General features: G+C 37.2%; 1 protein-coding gene across 1 annotated transcript in view; it reads right to left on the bottom strand.

Moving 5' to 3' along the window:
- Positions 1-461: 461 nt before the first annotated feature.
- Positions 462-22,190, bottom strand: part of RAP2A (RAP2A, member of RAS oncogene family) — a 41,662-nt gene continuing 19,933 nt past the window's right edge. Inside the window, exon 2 of the mRNA XM_020964018.2 lies at positions 462-4,351. Within this exon, the coding sequence (XP_020819677.1) occupies positions 4,114-4,351 (238 nt within the window). The 3' untranslated portion in view covers positions 462-4,113. The remainder of the gene's footprint in view (positions 4,352-22,190) is intronic.

Below are 22,190 nucleotides of genomic sequence, written 5' to 3'. Positions count from 1 at the left end.
CCAGCCTGAAGCCCATCACCAGGGAACACAATGGTGCATTTTAGTGGTATTGGCATGACTATAATGCAACCTCTAATCAATGTCAATTATCTAGAACAATCCTGTTAACATGAGCATCATGACTGTTCAAATTATCATTGCTAGGATGTATAATCAGGCTCCTTTGGAACACTAACATTTTCTAATTCAAAACCTTAAGAACATTACAATTTTAGGGTGTAGATATGAAAAAGCCTGGTTCATCTCATTTTGAAATCTAAAAAGTTAAAGTACATTGCATTCTGTTCTTTTGCTATTTGAACATATCTCTAGTACAGATCACAAGCACTTTTACTTAGGCAAGGTTGTTTAGAAACTTAATAATTTCTTCATGGAAATAAAATTCGTTATATATGAAATAACTGCACAGCCCATGCAAGTTCATTTTTGGATGCTGATAACACAAAGAAATCCAAAGGAAGTTTCATTAAATAAATTTATTTGTTAAAATAATTTAACTCCAAATACAACTGTTGAATTTGCATTGAGTTCTATGTATAATTCTTGTTTTATCCCAAACGGCGAGGTTTAACAACTGACATTGTTACAAAACAATAAACTGTTGTTCAATTTTAAATGGTCAGTTGTATTAGAGCTCATTAATTAACTGTGAACTATATTTAATTAATCTCTGGGAAACCCCAAATCAATAATGTTAAGTCTGTTTCCAAAACCCACTGCAGTCACTCTTGAAACCCTGATCGAGATTTAACATATGCACAATGACACAGATAAACAGAAAACAAGAACTCCCATCATCTTTTAACATCTGATTGGTTGGGGAGCTTCACAATTGAAGCCTAACCAGTGCTAAGATAGAACACTGATCGGAACAAAATAATAATAACAATAATAAAAATCCACATACATACACACATGCACACATATTCCCACGTACATACAATCCTCGGAAAAACAAATGGCAGACATCTTTAGGCAACATTCTTTACACAGGAGAGCAGATACCAGTAGTTTTCCCATAAATAAGTGATGGTAACTGTGGTACTACTAGTTGGAAAAGCTAATTCTAATTGTACAAACGAAAGAAAAAAGTGATCAAAGCACCTTTCAAATGTTTAAGAAAGACTTTTGTGTAACACTTTTGATCAGATGCTGGCTTGTTTTGCACAGGCTGAACAAAATGAAAGGCAACAGTTACCATCACTATTACAGCTTACAAGAATTAAAGTTGCAACATTAAAAGGAAAAAAAACAGTAAAACTTAAAAAAAATGCTGCTTTTGTAAGAAAGTACAAAACCCTACAAGAACAGCTAAAGTAAAAGTGGGTCTTTGGATCAAACCATAATATTTTTAAGGCATGTTAGAAAAATTTCCACTGACAATAATTGCTAGTCTGATCAGGGTACAAAACAGAATGAGCCAAGGTTACTAACCTTTGCAGAAAGAGGTGGCCACCAATTCTTTCACGTGGCCCTTGAAGGTTACTCTTCCTGTTCTCAAACTTTTTGCCAACATCTCACCAAATGTAACTATCATTCAATCAAGCCAAAGTATGTTCTCACCAGATGAAATACCAAGAAAGCATCAGAATTTGAGAACCACAAGACAGAGAGCACAACAGCATTTACATTTTTTGGTGACAATGAGTGTTGCTTTGTCACCTGCTTTGTCACTAAACATGTAGGACTGTGATGAAACACACGACCAGATGGTCAATTCACTGGTTACTAAGATGTACACATTAAAAAGCTCATCTGACTTTTATTTAACAAACTCTTAACTACACGATTGAAAATTTTACATAATCCTTTACTCTTTAGAGTCTGCAAGACCCTTCATGCTATTTTTGCCCATTTCTATTGTCTGCATAGCAATCCATGGCATAAGACTGTAGGATCTTTACAGAGTATACTTAAATGCATTCTGAACCATCAATGCTATTCAATTATTTGAAATCTGGAAATATGTAAAATAGAGAAATTTTAAAAAGTTATAGGATGTGAAATCTAATTCACTGACAGATATTTCTACTGCAGGAGACAAGTAGTATTCCTTACCCCTTCAATTCCCCTGGACACTGAGGTCTTAAAATTGCGTTTAGTATAAAGGGCTGAAATTTTATATGAACAAGGTGCTTCAAAATTGAGGATGATGGAAACTCCATGAAAGAAAGCAATTTGCAACTAAAAATTCAGAAAGACTGATTAGAACTAAATACTGATTTTTACACATGCATCCTTTCCCTTTTCTCAGAAGACAAGAAGTCTAACTGAGAATAGTCTGACCAGGTCTTTTCCATCTGCTGAATTTTTGCCAATCACCAAACACTCTGATATAAATTATTCACATGAGACATGGGAGTTTTTTTATTCAAAAAATGCTCTAAAATAATTTAAGAAATAAAGCTAATACAGTCCTTGAGACAAATCTAAAGGACAGATTTTTAGAAGAGGCTAGTTAGTGTCTCTTAACTTTGTGCCAAATTTTGGAAGGCAACTAATATATATATGCACGCATACAAGCACACACCCTTTCATTACCTAACAAAAAACTAGAGTTACTACATGAGATTGTGACACCAGTGAAATACAGGGTGGCATGTAGACCACAGGCTCAGTGATTTTGCAGTTTTGAAGGCCAAATTTATCTACAGAGGACCAACTCAAGAAAATCTCTTCAGCATTTAAAACTCTGAAGCTCAAAATTGAAAAATCATCTACACTTGATTGTAAAACTTTGAATAGGTATTTCTGTGCCATTAGTCATGCAAATGATAAATACTTCACAGCTATGAAAACTAAAAATGTCAGAGCTTGAGCACCTTTTCAAAACAAAATATTCACTCCCACTCTATTTGCCACTTCAGTAATCAGGGCAAAATTGGTGCAGGAGAACCTTTGTAGAGCACATCAGGAAAATTAGAGATAAAAGATTTTTCATCCCTTACTTATTATCCTACAACTTATATCCTACCTTTAAGCCAGAATTGTTTCACATGGTTATTCAATTTTTCAAAATGTCAACATTAAAGCTCTGGAACAGCAAACTTGATTTTGAAAGAAAGTTAGCTTGGGATCACACCAAAAACCATAGCCCTTAAAGGCAAAAAACATTTTGTTGTCTTAACAAACTTAAAAATGCAGAATGTCTGTACTGTCCCATGAGGTTTCTGCAAATGGGAACATCTGGATGCAACATGGCTTCATTTTCCTTACAAGATGGTACTAGTTAGTCTACTAAAATGCTCCTTGTTAGTAAGGCTAAGCAATTTCTTTTCATCATAGTTGCTTCCTCCATGTTCAGTAAAGTGATAAAGACATTTCCTGCTTTGTAAACAGAGGCTTGTTTGCTTATTTTTTTTATCTGAACAAAACCTGAAGAGATCTTCCATTTTCAGTAGCAAAGCAGATGATTTAACACATTATAAAACCAGACTGCATTTTCCACAACCTGTTCAGACCTCTCATTTTCAAGGACTGGTGCAATGAGTTCCATGTCACAGACTAGGATAAAATATACAACTAACAGCATCGATTTTGCAAACAAGAAATAATATGCCAGCCTCATAGAGAATGTCCCCTATAATGCTGTCAGCAGTATGGTTGATCCTGCTTTACTTGAATGAGTTAACGTGGCCAGAAGCACTTACTATAAGTCCTAAAATTCTGTATTTGTATATTTTTCTCTTAAAAAAAAAATTAACAAAAAACAAAAAAACCCCCCAAAACAGAACAAATATTTTAATTTTGAATGATCATTGCAGGTCTTCTCATTTCTCCCTCGAGAATATTCCCAATTTATGCAATACTTTCTGCTGTCTGGGACAATGCCAACATATCTTTCAAATGAGATCACCCTGTAGATTAACTGGCTACGCCTTCGAGTTGCAGGTGCATAAGGGAGACTGAGGACGGTAGTGAAAAATGTAGTTACTGAACCCAAATGTATTCAGAGACACTGATTGACAATCACTGCTTAGCTCTGAATAAGTATGTAACTTCACTGTAGATTCATTCCACACATCCTTGCAAATCAGGCAGTAAAGCAGACAGGATTTTTACCACCTACAAAAATTGAGTAAATTGTGTCCAGGACATGTCCATTTTTAAATGCTATTGTATGTTACACGCAGAACAGCATGGATCATCTTTGTCTGGCTGAGCGGCATAGTTCATTTGTCTAACAATTTCTGCAAAGAGCTCATCCACCATTGTTTTACTTTTAGCAGACGTCTCCATAAAGGGACAACCCCATTCTTCAGCCAAGGCTCTTCCCTCATTTGAAGATACTTCTCTCTCACTTTCCAGGTCCACTTTGTTCCCAACCAAGATTACTGGTACTTTCTCATACCTATGGAAAAAAACAAACACATATCATGAATTAATAAAAAGTTACACTGAAAAGGTGGGCTTTCTTTTTTTCACAAGGCAATCAGGTTCTCCTGACTCCAGGTCTGGCTGCCCCCAGGTAGGTTTTATTTTTTCCTTCTTCAAACAAATCCTCTTAATCACAATTAACAAATACCTTTTAAAAACATGTGTGGAGTCTGGTACTTCCAAAACCTTGATTTAATGAATATCTGCAAGCTGCTTTATAGTAGGATTTATGAAACCTATTATTATTTAAATAAATAATGAACACCTAAAATCAACTTAGTTATACTTCCAATGTACAATAAAACTTCTTAATAAATCCTATTGTATAAACTAATTTCCCTTCAATCTCTAAGTAGTCAACCCAAACATCATGAATCAAATGTGTTATATATAAAAACTATTTAACTTTAAAAAAAATATGCTTAAAGTTATCTTTAATGATACACAAGTATCGACTGACAATTTTTATTAGTTTATTCTCAACTCCCACTTCTAAATAAGCATATATAGCAATAATAATAATTTACTAATTTATTCTTGGTAAACTACATTTTGGTCATTTACAGCTGAAGAGTGTTAGCTATTATATTCTTTTCATGGAAGCTTAATGATTATTACTATTAACATCGTTCCAAAAACACACTAGCACAAATTCTTATCAACGATGTAGAAATGACCATGGGTTTCCCAAGGCTATGGCAGTAGAATTCAAATCCTGCCTTCTTTTATCAAATTGAGTTGAGCTCTACCAAGCTGAGTTTGGCCACTGTGACAGACTGTTAGCTACTGGGTGATAAATTCTTTGGCCATGATATAGAATAGTAACAATACTATTACAGAATTCATTGGATGGATCTTATCCATTCTATTCAGCTGCAGTGGATAGATACAAAGGTATGTTTTACTCCAAGTCAACAATTCAATTCAACAAACACTTAAGTATCTATTACATGTGGAGCAGAGGGTAAGATGACAAAAAAAGTTCTCTGGCTCCAACAACCATTCTACTAGGAGGCTATGATGCATATAATGGCATGTTTTAGAAAACACTAAAAAATGAAGAATGGGAACATCGGGAAGGGTCCAGAAAAGGAGCGGGCAGCAGCCGAGCAGCAGACCTACACAAAGAGGGCCTTCTGAGGATAAATACAGATTGTTAAGAGATGGAACGTCAGCTTCATAGATAGTAAAGAGGAATAGTAGGCTAGTCTGTCTATTACAGAGTGAAATGAAGTCAGGTAAAATAACCATGAAAGAAAGTGTGAAGAGTGTTTGGAGGCATCACTGCTAGGAAGGGCAGGAGGATGGATGATGATACACCAAACTAGTCAGAAAGAAGAACAGTGAGACAGGTAGGAGTAACAATAGCAGTCAGTAGTGTCATCAAAGCAAGCCGGAATGCAAAGGGTTTAGAAGTGAAGGGGAAATGAAGAAGTAGTGGTAGCAAGAATAGATGGTTCTTCATATAAGACTAGAGAAAGTTAGCCCAAGGGGATGGCAGGATCAAATGAAGGGATATTTAAGGATGAGAGGCCTAGCTATGTTTGTAGAAAGCAGACAATGAGAAGAAAATATAAATGAGGCCATGATAAAACGCTTTAATATCTAGTCTAAGCAAAGCACTATGTCATGGATAGAGGAAAGACAAAGAAGAATCCTGCTTTCTAGAAGATTACAGGTGACTGCAGCCAAGATGGTGGTATAAAAGCAGTGACTTGCTTGAGCTCTCCCCCAAATCCCTGAAAAAAAAATGGCTCTAAACAAATTCTAGAGCAGCAGAACCCACAAAAAGAGTGAAACAAATTTCCAGCCCAAGACAACTTGGATGGTTAATTGGAAAGGCCTATTGCACTGGGCTGGGAGAGTAGCTCAGTTCAGCGTGGGCCATGCAGGCAAAAACAGGGCCTTGGTGAACCTGGAGCAGGCCTCAGGGGATTGAATCAAGGGAATCTATGGTGGTTTCCAGACTCCTCAACCCACAAATTCCAAAGACAACTTAAAAGGTCAATAGGAAAGGTGTGTCTGAAAGTGGTGAGAGAGATGCTTGGTCCTGGTCCCTGCACATCCCCAGGGTGGCGGCTGCTTCCAGAGCCCGCAGTCAGGGGAGATCAAGAGGCTGATCAGTGGGGGACTGCAGGGATCTCTTCGCTGGTGCTGAGGCAGGATTCTCTTGTTTTGCCCCTGCTTGGATCTGGGCTGCAGTTCTGGGTGGTGGTGCTGGGGCAAGGAGGAGCGCTGGTGTAGTGGAGCTCCTAGTAGTGATGCAGAGGAAATCCTCACAGTTTCAAGGCAGAAAAGAATTCTTGTGGTCACTCACAGACCAGAGCACAGGCCAAGAAAGGAATAAATTCCTCGACCTTGATCATACCACCTTGGAAGAACTGAAAATTTACGGGTCCCTAGAAGTATCTCTGAAAACAGCTGCACAAAACTGCTGAAGCTTGGGACAGTACATTCTCCACACTGGAAGCAGACCTTAACAAAGAGTTTAAAACTCAAGTAATTGGCTGGGAACATGAGCAAAATGCACAAAAGTCAGACCACAGAACCTTTCTTTGGTGACAAAGAAGATCAAAACATACAATCAGAAGAAGACAGCAAAGTCAAAGCTCTCCAAGAAAAATATGAATTGGTCCCAGGCCACAGAAGAGCTCAAAAAGGATTTTGAGAAAGCAAGTAAGAGAAGTAGAGGAAAAACTGGGAAGAGAAATGAGAGTGATGTAAGAAAAACATGAAAAACAAGTCAACAGCTTGCTAAAGGAGACCGCCCCCAAAAAATGAAGAAAATAACACCTTAAAAAACAGACTTACCCAAATAGCAAAAGGTACAAAAAGCCAAGGAGAAGAACGCCTTAAAAAGCAGAATTGGCCAAACAGAAAAGGAAGTCCAAAAGCTCAATGAAGAAAATACTTCCTTAAAAATTAGAATGACTATGAGAAATCAAGAAATTGTAAAACAAAACCAAAAGAATGAAAAATAGATCCAGCAGAGATAATGTAAAAATCATTGGACTATCTGAAAGCCATGATCAAAAAAAGAGCCTAGACATCAAGAAATTATCAAGGAAAACTGCCCTGATATTCTAGAACCAGAGGGCAAATAGAAATGGAAAGAATCCACCGATCATCTCCTGAAAGAGATCCCCAAAGGAAAACTCCTAGGAATATTATGGCCAAATTCCAGAGTTCTCAGGTCAAAGAGAAAATATTGCCAAGCAGCCAGAAAGAAACAATTCAAGTACTGTAGAAACACAATCAGGATAACACAATATTTAACAGCTTAGGGTACTAGAGGGCTTGGAAATGAGGAGTTCAAAGGTGATAGGATTACAACCAAGAAATCACATACCCAGCAAAACTGAATATAATCCTTCAGGGAAAAAAAATGGACATTCTGTGAAATAGAGGACTTTCAAGCATTTTTGATGAAAAGACCAGAGCTGAATAGAAAATTAGACTTTCAAATACAAGACTCAAGAGAAGCATGAAGAGGTAAACAGGAAAGAGAAATCATAAGGGATTTATTAAAGCTGAACTGTTTACATTCCTACGTGGAAAGATGGTATGTGTAACTCAAGAGACCTTTGTCAGTATTAGAGTAGTTGGAGAGGGGAAAAAAAAGTTTATACTTATACACACACACACACACACACACACACACACACACACACACACAGAGGTCACAGGGTGAGTTGAAGATGAAGGGGTGATATCTAAAAATAAAATTAAGGGGTGAGAGAGGATTATAATGGGAGAAGGAGAAAGGGAGAGGTAGAATGGGGTAAATTATCTCACATGAGTGAATCTCATTCTCATTAGATTTGGCTTAAGGAGGGAATAACATACACACTCAATTGGGTATGGAAATCTATCTTACCCTACAGGAAAACAGAAGGAGAAGGGTATAAGAGAAGAGGGGGGTGATATATTAGGGGAAGGGGTATTCAGAATGCACGCTATATTGTGGTGGCGGGAGGGGTAAGATGGGGAGAAAATCTGGAACTCGAAATCTTGTGGAAGTGAATGTTGAAAACTAAAAATAAATTAATAAATGTTTAATATAAAAAAGATTACAATCTAATCAAGCTAAGACATAGAAAAGAAGAATGAGACAGCAGCTACTGATCATACCTAGGATACATGGGCATATAGAGATTTAATAATGGTGTTCTGAATAATAACTAGGTCAAAGACAGATCACAGAAATAATTACTGTATGAAACTGAAAAATATTGTGTCGTGAGGAAAGATAATTAGGAGGATTCAGAAGCATAAGAAGACTCACATGAACTCATGTAGGAAAAGAAAGGCAGAACCAGAAAAACAATATACATGACAAGAGTGTAAATGTAAAAACCTCCATAAAATGAGACTTAAAGCTGTGTGATTATAATTACCAAACTTAGCTATGGAGAAGAGTTGAGAAAATTTACTAGTTTCTACCTTTTTTTTTTAAGGTGGGAATAAAAGAATGGATCAGAAAGAATGTGTGGATGGATTGGTTACTTTTGCTGAACTGCTTTCTTTTTTACCCTTTTAAAAAAAATTATTTGTTACAGGAATGGCCTGCTGGGTAGGAGCTGGAGGAAGGTCTATACTTGGAAACAAAGGTGATATAAAAACAAGATATCTTTACATCAAAATAAATAAATAAAATGAAGTTGGGGGGGGAGAAGCAAACAACTGGAAATCAAGCAGGTACCTACTGACTGGGCATAGCTAAACAAATCAAGGTATATGAATATAATGAAATATGACAGTGCTATGAGAAAGGACACATGAAGAATTCAGAGAAACATGGCAAGACTTTTATGTACTGAAGGAATAAAGCAGAACCAGAAAAACAAACACAACATAAATGAAAAGAATAAAATGAAACTCAAAGACTACAAAATTAGAATGACCAAACTTTGCACCAGAGAAAAGCTGAGAAAATGAACTCCCCTTCATAGCAGAGGTGGGTGGGTGACCACGGGTATGGAATATTACAAATACTTTCTGACATGGTCAATGTGTTAGCTAGTTTTACTGACCTGACTTTTTTCCTTTCTTTTCTTTTCTAACAAGGGATGGGGCAAATGTGGTGGGGGCAAGAAGGTATTCTTGAAAAGGAATATGATGTTTAAAAAAAAATGTATATACAGCTCTACAAACTTAAAGGTGTACTATTATTATCAAGGCTAGGAGCCCGGACCAGATGACTTTTTGAGGTCCTTCCACAATAAGAATGAATGTCACAAACATGCTTATAATGGATTCTGACAAAAACTGCATGTGGCTTTATCTCCAAAAACCCAGAATGATCCCACTGCTATACTAAAAGTAACTTTCTGTCTATGTATGTATATGTTTGTGTATGACACTATTTTCTTGGAAAATCTAAGTGCTTACTTTAATTCAACAATACTGCTGAAAATTAGTAGTTATGTAACATTCCAGAATAATATTCTCTTTCTTTGATGTCACTAACATTCTCAAACACACATTAATACTTTGGTGCTGACCTTTTCTGTATGTCCTCCCTGGTTTTTGTTTAAAACGCTATCCTTAAAGATTTAAGTTATATGAAAGAGAAGTTTTCATTATTTAAAGACTGAGAAATATGTGTTGATCCCATTTAGCATCTTGATATTTTTCTTCTTTTCATCAAGTATTTTACTTTAAAGGGTTCAAAATATTTTATCCATGTTTTATCTTCACAAAGCAGCCAAAAGGCAGGCTTGGAAATGAAATGCCACCAATCAACCAACCTGCCAGCATTTGTTAAGCACCTACCATGTACCACAGTGCTACAAAATACCAAAATGAAAAGAAAATCCACACTTTCAAGGAACTTGCATTCCAACAAATTAATTAAAAAGCCTGTTTAATATTAGACTGAGTTTATACAGACTCACAGTTTTATACTTTTAAATATGAATTTATTAACGTTCTGAAGAACACATGGCTCTGTTGATGACACCAGTTGTCTGATATAACAGCTTAGATTTCCCTTCTCACTTCTGTCCTTAAACTACTGCCATGGAACAGGTGAGTTCAATCTACCCTTGTTGCTATTTTCCCTCATTGCTAATTTATATAAGATCTCGGGGGAAAAATCCTACACTGGGCAATGTATCTTCCTGCAGACATTCTTCTATTCTCTGCTTACGCTAAGCAGATGAATAACAGGTAGCAGTGCTACCTGAAAGACTTATCATCTGGGTCATCTGATCAGATCACTAATTTCAAATGCTACTTTTGAAATGCCTAGGTTAGAAATCTTGGAAGACCCATTTTTGAGAATTCTCAACCTTATAAAACTGAAGAAAATATTTCCAAAACTTCACAAGTTTTAATTAGCATGTATTCTTTGAATGTCTTTGTGCAAGGTATCATGCTAGACACCATAGAGAGTGCAAAGATGTGTAAGACATTGAATCACACTCTCCAACAATGTATCTATCACAAAGGAAGAAACAGCATTACACAATAATACATGCAGTAGATTTTTTTTTTTGGGGGGTGTCTTGACTTGTGATTTTATCACGTAGAAAAAAAATCCCAATGTGGAAACTCTCTTCCAGTCATGTAGTTGGAAAACCCAACTGCACCTTAGAGTCTTTAAGAAACTGCCTTGGAAACTGAGAGGCTGAAAGACTTGAACATAGTCACCCAGCTAGCACTGTCACAGGCAACACTCAGACCGAGGTTATCTTCACTCCTCTCTAAGGCTGGACTTCTCATTAGAACGCATTACCTCTTGCACAAAATAAGCAATGAGGAAAAGAAAAAAAAAAGCTGTAAATGATCCCTTGCCTAACCAAGTTAACCCTGACCTTAAGGAATAATACTGGGGGGAGGGGAGAAAAGAACTATATACTGCACAGAATTGCAAGGTCAGGCACCCTCTCTATGTACCTGAAATGAATTTACTATTATAGGCAAGATAACCACATTTGGTGATTGGCCGTAATTTATAACAGTAATTGTGCTTTCTCCACAAAAGTGCTAGTTGTTCCTAATAGGAGGACAAGTATCAGTGACGCAGGTAAACCATTTGGTTAAGAACAGTTACTACAAGTACAATCTAGTATTTATGTTTTATAGGTAACAGGGGCCTGGCCAATAGAGCTCCATTCCCAGAGCGTGGCAATGCTCTGCCTGATGTCAGCCCATGTGGAAGAGGCTAAGGAGCCTTCCTAACTGGAATGGAATGGAAGGGGAGGGCCTCGCTTACTGATTTGGCACAAGGCCAAACATTCTGGTCTGCTAACCACATGGTGAATAGATGGCCTGTTGTTTGGCTGCCGAGCTGGAAATGGGTGCTTTCACTAACTGGCAAAAATGGGGCTCTTTCTCTTCCCTGGTTCGTGGTGATCAAGGGAGGAGGAAAGAACTGCTGTTTATGTCTCTGTTGGGTCTCTTCCTGCTTTCAGGTGGAGTACTGAAGAGAGCTACAACCTTACAAGCTTCAAAAGCTCTGTATGACAAATGGCTGGAGTCCAGGACAGGATTTGTGGATGACTGAGCAAACAAATGAAGCAGCAGCTTCACCCTGAAGAAAGACCTATGTAACCCAACCCAGAAATTGCAGGAACATGGACTCATCCATCAGCTCTGTCACAGGTGAACTTGGTGGAGCGAATGATTTGTTGCAAATGATTTAACTGCGTACCCATTCTTCCAAGGGATTCACTTAGAAGGATGTAACCCCACCCACACCAATTCTGGCAAGGGAAATGCACTGGACCTTCTGTTCTTGACTTACCTTCACAATAAATCTCTTTGAAAAATTAATGTTGTTCAGATCAAACTTTCCATTTTTGTAAACAGCTTGCTTCAAAGCCCCAAATCAACTTGTGTCAAACTTTCATTATCGTATAATGAAACCTCTGGAGAAAATAAATTTTCTAATCATTTGACTTTAAAAGATAATAATTACTTACATTTGTCTAGTGAGTTAACAGTTTTGAAAGCATTGCATACAAAATCTCATTTGATCCTCATGACAAAGCCCATGAGGAGAAGCAGGCCAAGGGGTGGTGCTCCCCTTGGACAGATGAGGAACAGTAAGTGATGGACTCAGGTCCAGAACTCAAATCTAGGTCTTTTGATTCCAGGGCCAGTGCTATTCCCCCTACACCAGGGTGCTACTGTTATTAGTGATTTATTTTCCACCACCTAATCTAATGTTTTCAACAGTCATTTTTCCTGTACTATTGCAGAGGTTATATAAGTATACACCTATTTGTGATGAGTTTATGAAAATAATTTAAAGAGGTTGGTTTGATAGAAAGCTACAGCACAAATAAGCTTATGAAAACAGAGATGTCATGTTTCATAAATGTTTGTAAAAAATTAAAATGAATTGTGAAATGGAAACTTAAAATGTGATTTTTTTAAAAATCTACTTTGTCAGTAAAGGAATTTGTTCGCTGGGATATCTGAAAAACTTTTGTCTTGTGACATGCCATTTCCCCCCCCTTACGTTAAAGCTTCTGAAACTTGAAAAAAAGTTAAGGGATATTAGTTGGGTAACTCAGTTAACAGTGGGGACAACACCTCAGCTCAAGGCCTCAAGCCAATGGCATTAGAAAAACAGATCTCTATTCCCTTTAAGGGTCCCCTGGTTCCTTTAGGGGAAAATGCAGCCCAGAGAACACAACTTTGCTAGTGTGCATGCAGGTTGGGAGAACATCTCCAGAGTCTGGCAACACGGACAGAAACCAAATGTCCTGAATAGACACAAAAAATAACATTTGCTGCCAGAGATTAAATGTTCTGAACAAGGATTTTCTTTTATTCTGTTCAAACTGTAGAATTAGCTTGGAAGCATATTGGCGTGATGGAAAAATGCTAAATTTGGAGCCAGAGGAACTAGGTTCAACAGTTTTGCTACTTGCTAACCTATGTGACCCTGAGAGGCATTTAATCTCTCTGGGCCCCAATTTGCCCAACTGTAAAATGACACTGGACTAGACAACCTCAAAAAGATCTCTTCCAGCTTTAATTCAATGATCCTCTGTACTTATAAAAAGTATTTAACACACTTAAGCTAAAGAAAATACACCAAATTCCTAAAGGCAAAAGGTGTGCTAAATGCCAGACAGATATAGTTCTAGATCTAATAGCTGTACTTCCTCTCTTTTTTCTTCTCAATCCCTTGGAACCTGATTTGTCTCAACCATCCAACTGAAATTGTCCAATCAAGGGTCCGAATGACATCTTAACTCTTTAAACCCCATGTTCCTCACCCCTCTTCTGATCTTCCTTGACACTTCTGAAGCTTCAATGTCTTACTTCTCACCATCTTCTGTGTATTCTTCCCTTCCTTGGCTTTTAAGACACCACACTCACTGAATCACAGAATTTCTAAAGTTGGAAGAGGTGTGAACAGCCATCTAGTTCAACCCACATGAAAAGAAATCTCCAAAACAGCACACTTGACAGAGGGTCATCCAGCCAGAATTGGATAATTTGAGCAGCCATCTACTTCAAGCTATACTAACAACAACAACAAAAAGATTCCCATGACAATATAACTGATAGTTATCTGACCTCCACTTCAACTTCCCCTGAAAAACTCATTACCCTCCTCCTGAGACAGCACATTTGACCAACAGGTTAAGCCCTAAATCTTCTAAGTCTTTTCTGACTTCAAGCCTAAATTTGTCATATATATATATATATATATATATATATATATATATATATATATATATATATATATATAGAGCGCTTTTCAAATTATAAGATGCCATGTAAATATCAGTTATCATTATTATTATAGCATTAAAAATCTAATTGTCTATCAAATTCCACTTTGGGGAGAAAACAGTGTTTTATCTATTTGGTGCTAAAAGTCATTCAAATAATTAGGAGTCACAAAATTTCATTCTGTTAAATCAATCACCAAGTGTTTGGCAAACACTTGCAAAAAGCTGAGTGGGAAAATAGCAAAACACCCTAAATGATGATGACTTGATCTCAATGTGTAGACATTCCAGTTGGAGAGAGAAAATTAGAGGTGGTGGGGTAGTAGAAAGTACTTACTTTGTAGTCAAAGGACGTACATTCAATACCTCTATCACTAGAGGTGGTGGAGTGGTAGAAAGTACTTACTCTGTAGTTCAAAGGGACCTACATTCAATACCTCTATCACCATGAACAAGTGAAATCACCTCCCTGAGGCTTAGTTTCTTCATCTGAATCTCTTAATCCATAGATTTTGTACTACTTATGTCACAGATTTGTTTGTGAGGAAATTATTTTATTGTCTATTTAATATCAGGGGCACGTTACCTTTTTTAAAAAGATCTATACCTGCATTTATACCCAGTGTTGAGAACGCCACATGTGGAAACTTCCACTGCACGACTTAAGAGCTGTATAGAGAGCTGTGGAGGGCACTGAGAAATTAAATGACTTGCCACCTATGGATCACAAAAGCCTTCTCCTGGCTCAACTTCTAAATCGCTCACTTTTAAGCTCCCTTTCATGTATTGACTCCTAAGGGCTGGGACTGTCTTTTTGCTTGTATCTGAATCCTTAGCACTTAGAACAGTGCCTAGTAAGTGCTGGATAAAAGCTTGTTGATTTTACCTGCCTTGGAGTCAGGGAGATCTGGGTCCAAATTCTGCCAGTGACACACATATTACCTATCACGCCACCTCTCTTGTTCAAGACTATACATTGCTCTAAGAGGTCAGAAAATGGAGCCATCAATAATGTGCCCACAAAGTGTTAAAGCACTTGTCTAAGGTCATACAGATCAGAGACACCATGAGAACCTAGTCTGGTGTCTACTATGCCACAGTGCTTCCTCTCATGTAGAATGTGGTGGGCCTAGAAATATGGGTATATCGTATGGGTATAAAGGAGTTTCAGCAAAGCAAAAGCAGAAAATTAGGGGATACTGAGAATAACCTGATTCACCTAGGAAGTGTGTTGAGTTTGGCATCACTAAAGGCCTTAGGTACAGGAGAGATGAACCCTTCTCAGGGGCATTCTAGACAGGTTTCATAATTTGAGCACTGCTTAGAAGAGGTGAGGTCCCTTTCAGTGCAAGGAGTCTATAACTAGCTCTTTTGAAATACTATTTATATTAACTTATGTTTAACAATTCCTGTGTCAGTAAAAATAAAGGTCCAGTCCAAAAAAAAAGTTATTATCCTACTGGAGAAGGTAACGGTTCTCATCTGCACATTGTTATTACAGTCAAATTTTATTAAAACTTTTCTTTTTGAAGGGAGGTGGAGGTGGGGACAGTACTAGACCTGTGATTTATTTGGTCTAAGAAATTCCCTTTGCCAACACAGACTGGCATCTGCAATTACAGTTTTAGAGAGCTGAATGGGGGTACTAAGAGGGAGCCTTGTCCAGCATCACAGAGCCTGTGGGGGTGAGGAATGAATCTAGGTCTTCCTTTGACTACAAAGCCAACTCTGTTATTAAACACCATTAACAAACATTATAATTGAAATCTAAAGGTTTCCAAGGACTAGCCAATGACCCAAATGTTAAATCATACAATATCTGATTCAACAAATTTCAGCATAATAGAAGAATTTCAACAGTCCCTCAGAGTTTTTCCTAATGGAATCTGAGCAGCAGCAATCCTTGTCTTTGGAACATTCATTCATTCTCCATTAGTGACAAGCACCCTAAATACAGGCAGTCAATTCATTATGTAAGCCATTTGGCCTCAGGGAGGGCAAGTCTCAGCATGAACGGTACTCCATCACAAAGTACTACATATATGCTATTTTACTAGTGAGGCCTACTGAAAAACTGAACACAAGAGAAATATGGCATGGGAAATAACACTGTCAATAGTGTCAAGCCAGACAACTACAACTACTGATTTATGTTCCACTAGCAAGGATATAATTGCATTTTATTTCTCTAATGAGAGTAGTACACTTCACATACAATGTACTTAAAATGTCCTGTTGTGCAGGTGAAATGAATCACAACCCTAAATACAATAAGGTTGATTTTATTAGTTGAATTCTGGGATCCAAGTAAATAACTAACTTCAATCCATTTAAATGATTAAAAATTGTCTTTTAGCACGTAAGGAAAATTTGTCAACTATAATTTCAAAATTTAGGTTCAGAAAGACTCTTAGGGATCCTTTTCTAGACCAATCCCTTGTTTCACACCCAGGGAAATAGCCCCAGAGATGACTTATCCAAGGGTTAGTGACGGTTAAAACGTAACATACCAGGTTTCGTAAAACCGTCTATTGCTCAATTCCACTAAATCATGTTGCCAACCTATCTCCCCAAAACAATTATTTTCCCCTCCAACAAAGAGCTGTTTTCTAGGATGAAGGTGGGGAATAACACACAAACTAGGGCATCCTCCCCAGTAGTGGTTCCCACCTGCCCTCAAACTCTTATCATACATCTTATTTATCCTTTTGTTTGTCCTTTTATTTATCATCTTATTTATCCCTTTGGATACCCACATACACACATATTCTTTGGGGGTTTCATACTATCTTCTTTCAATTTCCCCAGGTATTACTTCTCTTCTTGGTGTGCTATATAATTTTTTGAAGCTTGCTTTTTGAAATTAAGGATGGCATATCACACATCATAAAACCACATTTCATACCTAAAGGAGACATCTACTAATTAAAATGAAAAACTACAAGATAGAACATCAACTGCTGATTTTCAATATTACCATTAACAGAATTTCAAATCATTAAGATGGCATGGTTTACGTGATATACTATTAGCATGGATGGTTCAGCACACATATAAATCTCAATAGCATTCTGTTTCTAGAAAGGGCAACTGCAAATTTAGGGTCAACCACAAAGGTTTCTTTCTTTCTTTTTTTCTTTTCTTTTTTTTTTTTTTTTAACAATTCATCCTAGAGTCTTTGGCCTATGTGCAGCAACCTATGGTTTAATCTATTAAGTTTTAGGGAACTTGGCCAGACCACTGGCTCTGGTTGACAATGCAGTTTTTTCTGATTTAAAGTGCTTTAAAAACAAATTGGGGGATAATTGGGGTTAAGTGATTTACCCAGGGTCACACAGCTAGTCCCTGTCTGAGGCTCGATTTGAACTTAGGTCCTCCATACTCCAGGAGCGGCACTCTATTCACTGCACCCACCTACCTGCCCCTGGAGTGCTTTAAATAAGCAAAAACCAACAATAATTCCTCTGATTTAAAAAACAAAACAAAACAAAACTAAGATCTTGAAAAGAAATTATGTTGGTGGTTTTAGAATACTAAAGTCTACAATAAAGTCTATTTTATGATTAGTTTTCAATACTGCAAGAAAACTGGACTAGGAGCCAGGAAACACAGGTTTCCCTAACAGTGCTACCAACTTCTCAAAGCGGTGAGGAAAAAGGGATCTAGACATAGTACTATTATCATTATCCCCTACTTTGTTACCAATGAGTTTTAAATAATTTTAAAGACATTTAGCATCTCAGTTTTTGCATACGTAAATAGTTTTGGGGAAATAGTGACTAATGCTCATATAACATTTTAAGGTTTGCAAAGTGGTTTACAAATATTATTTAATTCATCCTCCTAACAAACCTGGGTGGTAGGTGCTGTTACTATCACCCTCAGTTTACAAGTGAGGAAGGAACCTGAAAAAGAGGTTAAGGGACTTGCCTAGGCTCACATAACTACTAAGTGTCTGTTGTTGTTCAGTCATTTCAGTTGTGTCCAACTCTTCATGACTTGGCAAAGACACTCAGAGTGGTGTGCCATTTCCTTCTCCAGCTCCGTGAGGAAACGGAGGTAAACAGGGTTAAGTGACTTGCCCAGGAGCACACAACTAGTAAGTGTCGGAGGCCAGATCTGAACTCAGAAAAATGAGTCTCGCTGACTCCAGGCTTAGTGCTCTATCCACTGCTTCATCTTGCTGCCCTTAAGTGTCTGAGATGAGATTAAATGAAATTAACATAGGTGAAAACAGTTTGAAAAGTACAGGCATTTAGGTCACAGTGTGTAAAGTGTTGGACTAGGAGTCAAGAAGCCCTCAGCTCAAATCTCCATCTGTCAACTCGGAGCCTTTTCACTGAATACATGCCTCTCACGCTTGCAATGTTCTCTCTACTCATCTCTGTCTCCCAGAATCCCTGGTTTCCTTCAAGTATCTGTTGAAGTCCAACTTCTTCAAGAACTCTTTCCCAGTTTTCCTTAATCTTAATACCTTCCCTTTGAGACTTTCCCCAATTAATCCTTGTATATTCATTATTTGTACACAGTTATTTACTGTCTCCCCCATTAGATCGTGAGCTCCCTGGGGAACAGGAATTGTCTTTTGTCCTTTTTTGTACTTTAGCACTTAGCATAGTGCTTGGCACATAGTAGGTGCTTAATAATTAGTATGATGACTGTAACATACTATATGGCAGTACTATCCTACAAGTCTGAGATTCAAACTTCAAATGGATACATTATCAAAATATAAAAAGTCACACAGACAAATCACAAAGGAAAGAGAGATCTTTCACAATTATACATGGGGTGAATTCTTAACACAAGGAATAATAATGATCATAAAAGTAAAAGATAATTTCTACTACACAAAGATCATATAAAAGTCCAATATCCAAGTTACACAGGGTGTCCCAAAAGTCTTAGTGACGTTTTAGGCTATTAAAACGCCATCAGGGAGCAAGGAATAGTTTACCTGTCAGATTTATGGAGAATAATAGAATTTATGACCAAACAAGAGATAAAGAACATTATGAAATGCAAAATGGAAAATTTTGATTACATTAAATTGAAAAGTTTTTGCACAAACAAAGCCAATGCAACCAAGATTAGGAGGGAAGCAGAAACCTGGGAAAGAATTTTTACAACCAGTGTCTCTGGTAAGGGCCTCATTTCTAGACTATATAGAGAAATGAGTCAAATTTACAGGAATACAAGTAATTCCCCAATTGATGAATGGTCAAAGGATATGAACAGGCAGTTTTCAGATGAAGAAATTAAAGCTATCTATAGTCACATGCAAAAAAATGCTCTAAATCACTACTGATTAGAGAAACGCAAATCAAAACAACTCTGAGGTACCACATCACACCTATCAGATTGGCTAAGATCACAAAACAGGACAACAATAAAGTTGGAGAAGATGTAGGAAAATTGGAACACTAATGCATTGTTGGAGTTGTGAACTGATCTAACCATTTTGGAGAGCAATTTGGAACTATGCCCAAAATGCCATAAAAATGTGCATACCCTTTGACCCAGCAATAGCACTTTTAGGGGTGTATCCCAAATAGATCATAAACATGGGAAAAGGACTCACATGTATAAAAATATTTATACCAGCTCTTTCTGTGGTGGGAAAGAAGTGGAAATTGAGAGGATGCCCATCAATTGGGGAATGGCTGAGCAAGTTGTGGTATATGAATATAATGGAATACTATTGTGCTATAAGAAATGATGCAGGCAGACTTCAGAAAAACCTGGGAAGACTTGTATGGCCTGATGCTGAGAGAAGTGAGCAGAACCAGGAGAACATTGTACACACTAACAGTCACATCGTGCGATGACTAACTTTGATAGACTTAGCTCTTCTCAGCAATGCAAGGATCTAAGACATCTCCAAAGGCCTCATGATGGAAAATCCCATCCACAATGAAGAAAGAACTAAAGAGCGTGAATGTAGACCGAGGCATACTATTTGCTTTTTTTTCCTTCTATTTTGTTTCTTCTTTCTTGTGGTTTCTCCCATTGATTCTAGTTATTCTTTACAATACGGCTAATGTGCAAATTAAAAAAAAAAACTTGCCTCAGGGTCACACAGCTAGTTAGTGTTTGAGATGAGATTAAACTCTTAAAGCTTAAAACCATACTAAGATTTTTTGGAAAGTATACAGATTTGATATAAATACATATGAACAAGAGTCATTCATCAGTAAGTAATTTCTCAAAGGACATGTTCAGACAGTTTTCAAAAGAAAGACTGCAACTATCAATAAGTATATGAAACAATTCTCTAGGTCACCAATAATGAAGAAAATGCAAACAAAAAGAAATGTGAGGTTTTACCTCATACCCATAAATTTGGCAAGGATGACAAAGGATGTTAATAATTGGTGCTGATGGTGGAAAGCCAGACACATTAATGGACTATTAATGGAACTGTGGATTGGCCCAACCATTCTGGAAAGCAGTTTTGAAGTATGCCAAGAAAGTTATTAAATTGCTTATACTCATTTGAGCCAGATATTCCACAGCTGGGCATGTACACCAAAGAGGTCAGTGACAAAAACAAAGGTCCCATATAAACCAAAATCAGATGCTCTGGTGCTTACCAACTGGGGAAGGGGTAAGCAAGTTATGGTACCTGAATGTAACAGAATATTACTGTACGATAAAAAAAATGAATACAAAGAAACATGCACAAGAAAGGCACAAGGAGGAAAAAATATAAATGAGAACAATGTAAACGGAAAGAACACCATCAAAAGAATGGAAAATGAATGCTGTGAAATAATAACAGCTTGGCTCCAAAAACAACCATGAGAAAGACAATTCCTCTTTTCCCTATCTCTTTGCAGAAGTGAAGGGCTACGAGTATGAAACAATGCACACAATTTTGGTTTGTTCTTTCTTTTCTTGCTTATAAAAGATGGCCCTGTGAGAGGGGAGGGCAGAAGGATACATTGGGTAGAGTAGGTAATACAAAAATAAACAATATCAATATAAATTTAGTTTAAAAAAAGTAAACTCAGTAAAATTTTAAAATATGCTCTTGTATGAAAAAAGACCCTGAAGTTAAAAAACCCTGAAGTTCCACCTCACATGAACTAGACTGGCAAAAATGACAAAAAAGGAAAATGGAAATTGTTGAAGTGGAGGGGTCATGGGAAAATATACAGACCTCTGCCCTGCCAAGAGCGCTGTGAACTGGTACAACCATTCTGGAAACCAATATGGATCTAGAACCCTATTTATCTAATCAATAAATAGTAACTACTCTTTGATCCAGCAACATCACTGATATATGTTATAGGTCCCAAAGAAGTCAAAGACAGAAGGAAAGCACTCAAATATACAAAAATATTTGTGGCAGCACTTTTTGTTGCAGAAAACAACTGAAAACAAAGTGAGTACACATCCTGGGGGATGGCTGAACAAATTATGGTACACGAATGTAACGGAATAATATTTTACTTTAAGAAATTATAAACATGACAGATTCAGGGAAACATGAGAATATGTATAAGAAGTGATGTAGAAGGAAGTGAGCAGAACTGGGGAAACAAAAGAATATTAACCATGATAACATAAAGAAAAAAAATTTGAAAGACTTCAGAATGCTCAGTGCAGCGACCATCCAGACTTTAGAAAATTGATGGTAAATTACGCTTCTCAGAAACCTGTGGGTTGAGAGTTAATGGATCAGAGGTACAAAATGAGACCTACATTTTTGGACAGGGCCAATGTGTCAATTTATTTTGCTTAATTGTAATTATTTGTTAAAAGAGGAGTGTTCCTAGTTTCAGGCATGGGAAGTGACCATAGGGTGGGCAGTGACTGTGAGGATAAAAAGGCATCGATGAAACATGAAAAAACACACAGAAGAGAACAGAAGGAAATTCAAAAGGGGGCACAATGCTGGGCAGTTCTGCCAGTGTTGTGTTGAATGCAGAATCTGAACCCAGGTCTTCTTGATGTTAAAGTCAGCACTCTATCCAGTGATTCAATTCGGCAATCACCAAAAAATTAAAAAATTTAAAAAAAAAACCACAAACAAAAGCTTTTTTTTTAACAATATGATAAAAGCTATTCAGTGACAAACATAAGTATGATACCCATTTGAAAAAGTGACTC

Source organism: Phascolarctos cinereus, unplaced genomic scaffold, assembly GCF_003287225.1.
Source record: "Phascolarctos cinereus isolate Bilbo 61053 unplaced genomic scaffold, phaCin_HiC Scaffold_7;HRSCAF=346, whole genome shotgun sequence".
Taxonomy (NCBI): domain Eukaryota; kingdom Metazoa; phylum Chordata; class Mammalia; order Diprotodontia; family Phascolarctidae; genus Phascolarctos; species Phascolarctos cinereus.
The sequence above is the reverse complement of the archived record's forward strand: the minus strand, read 5'-3'. Positions and strand labels throughout refer to the sequence as shown.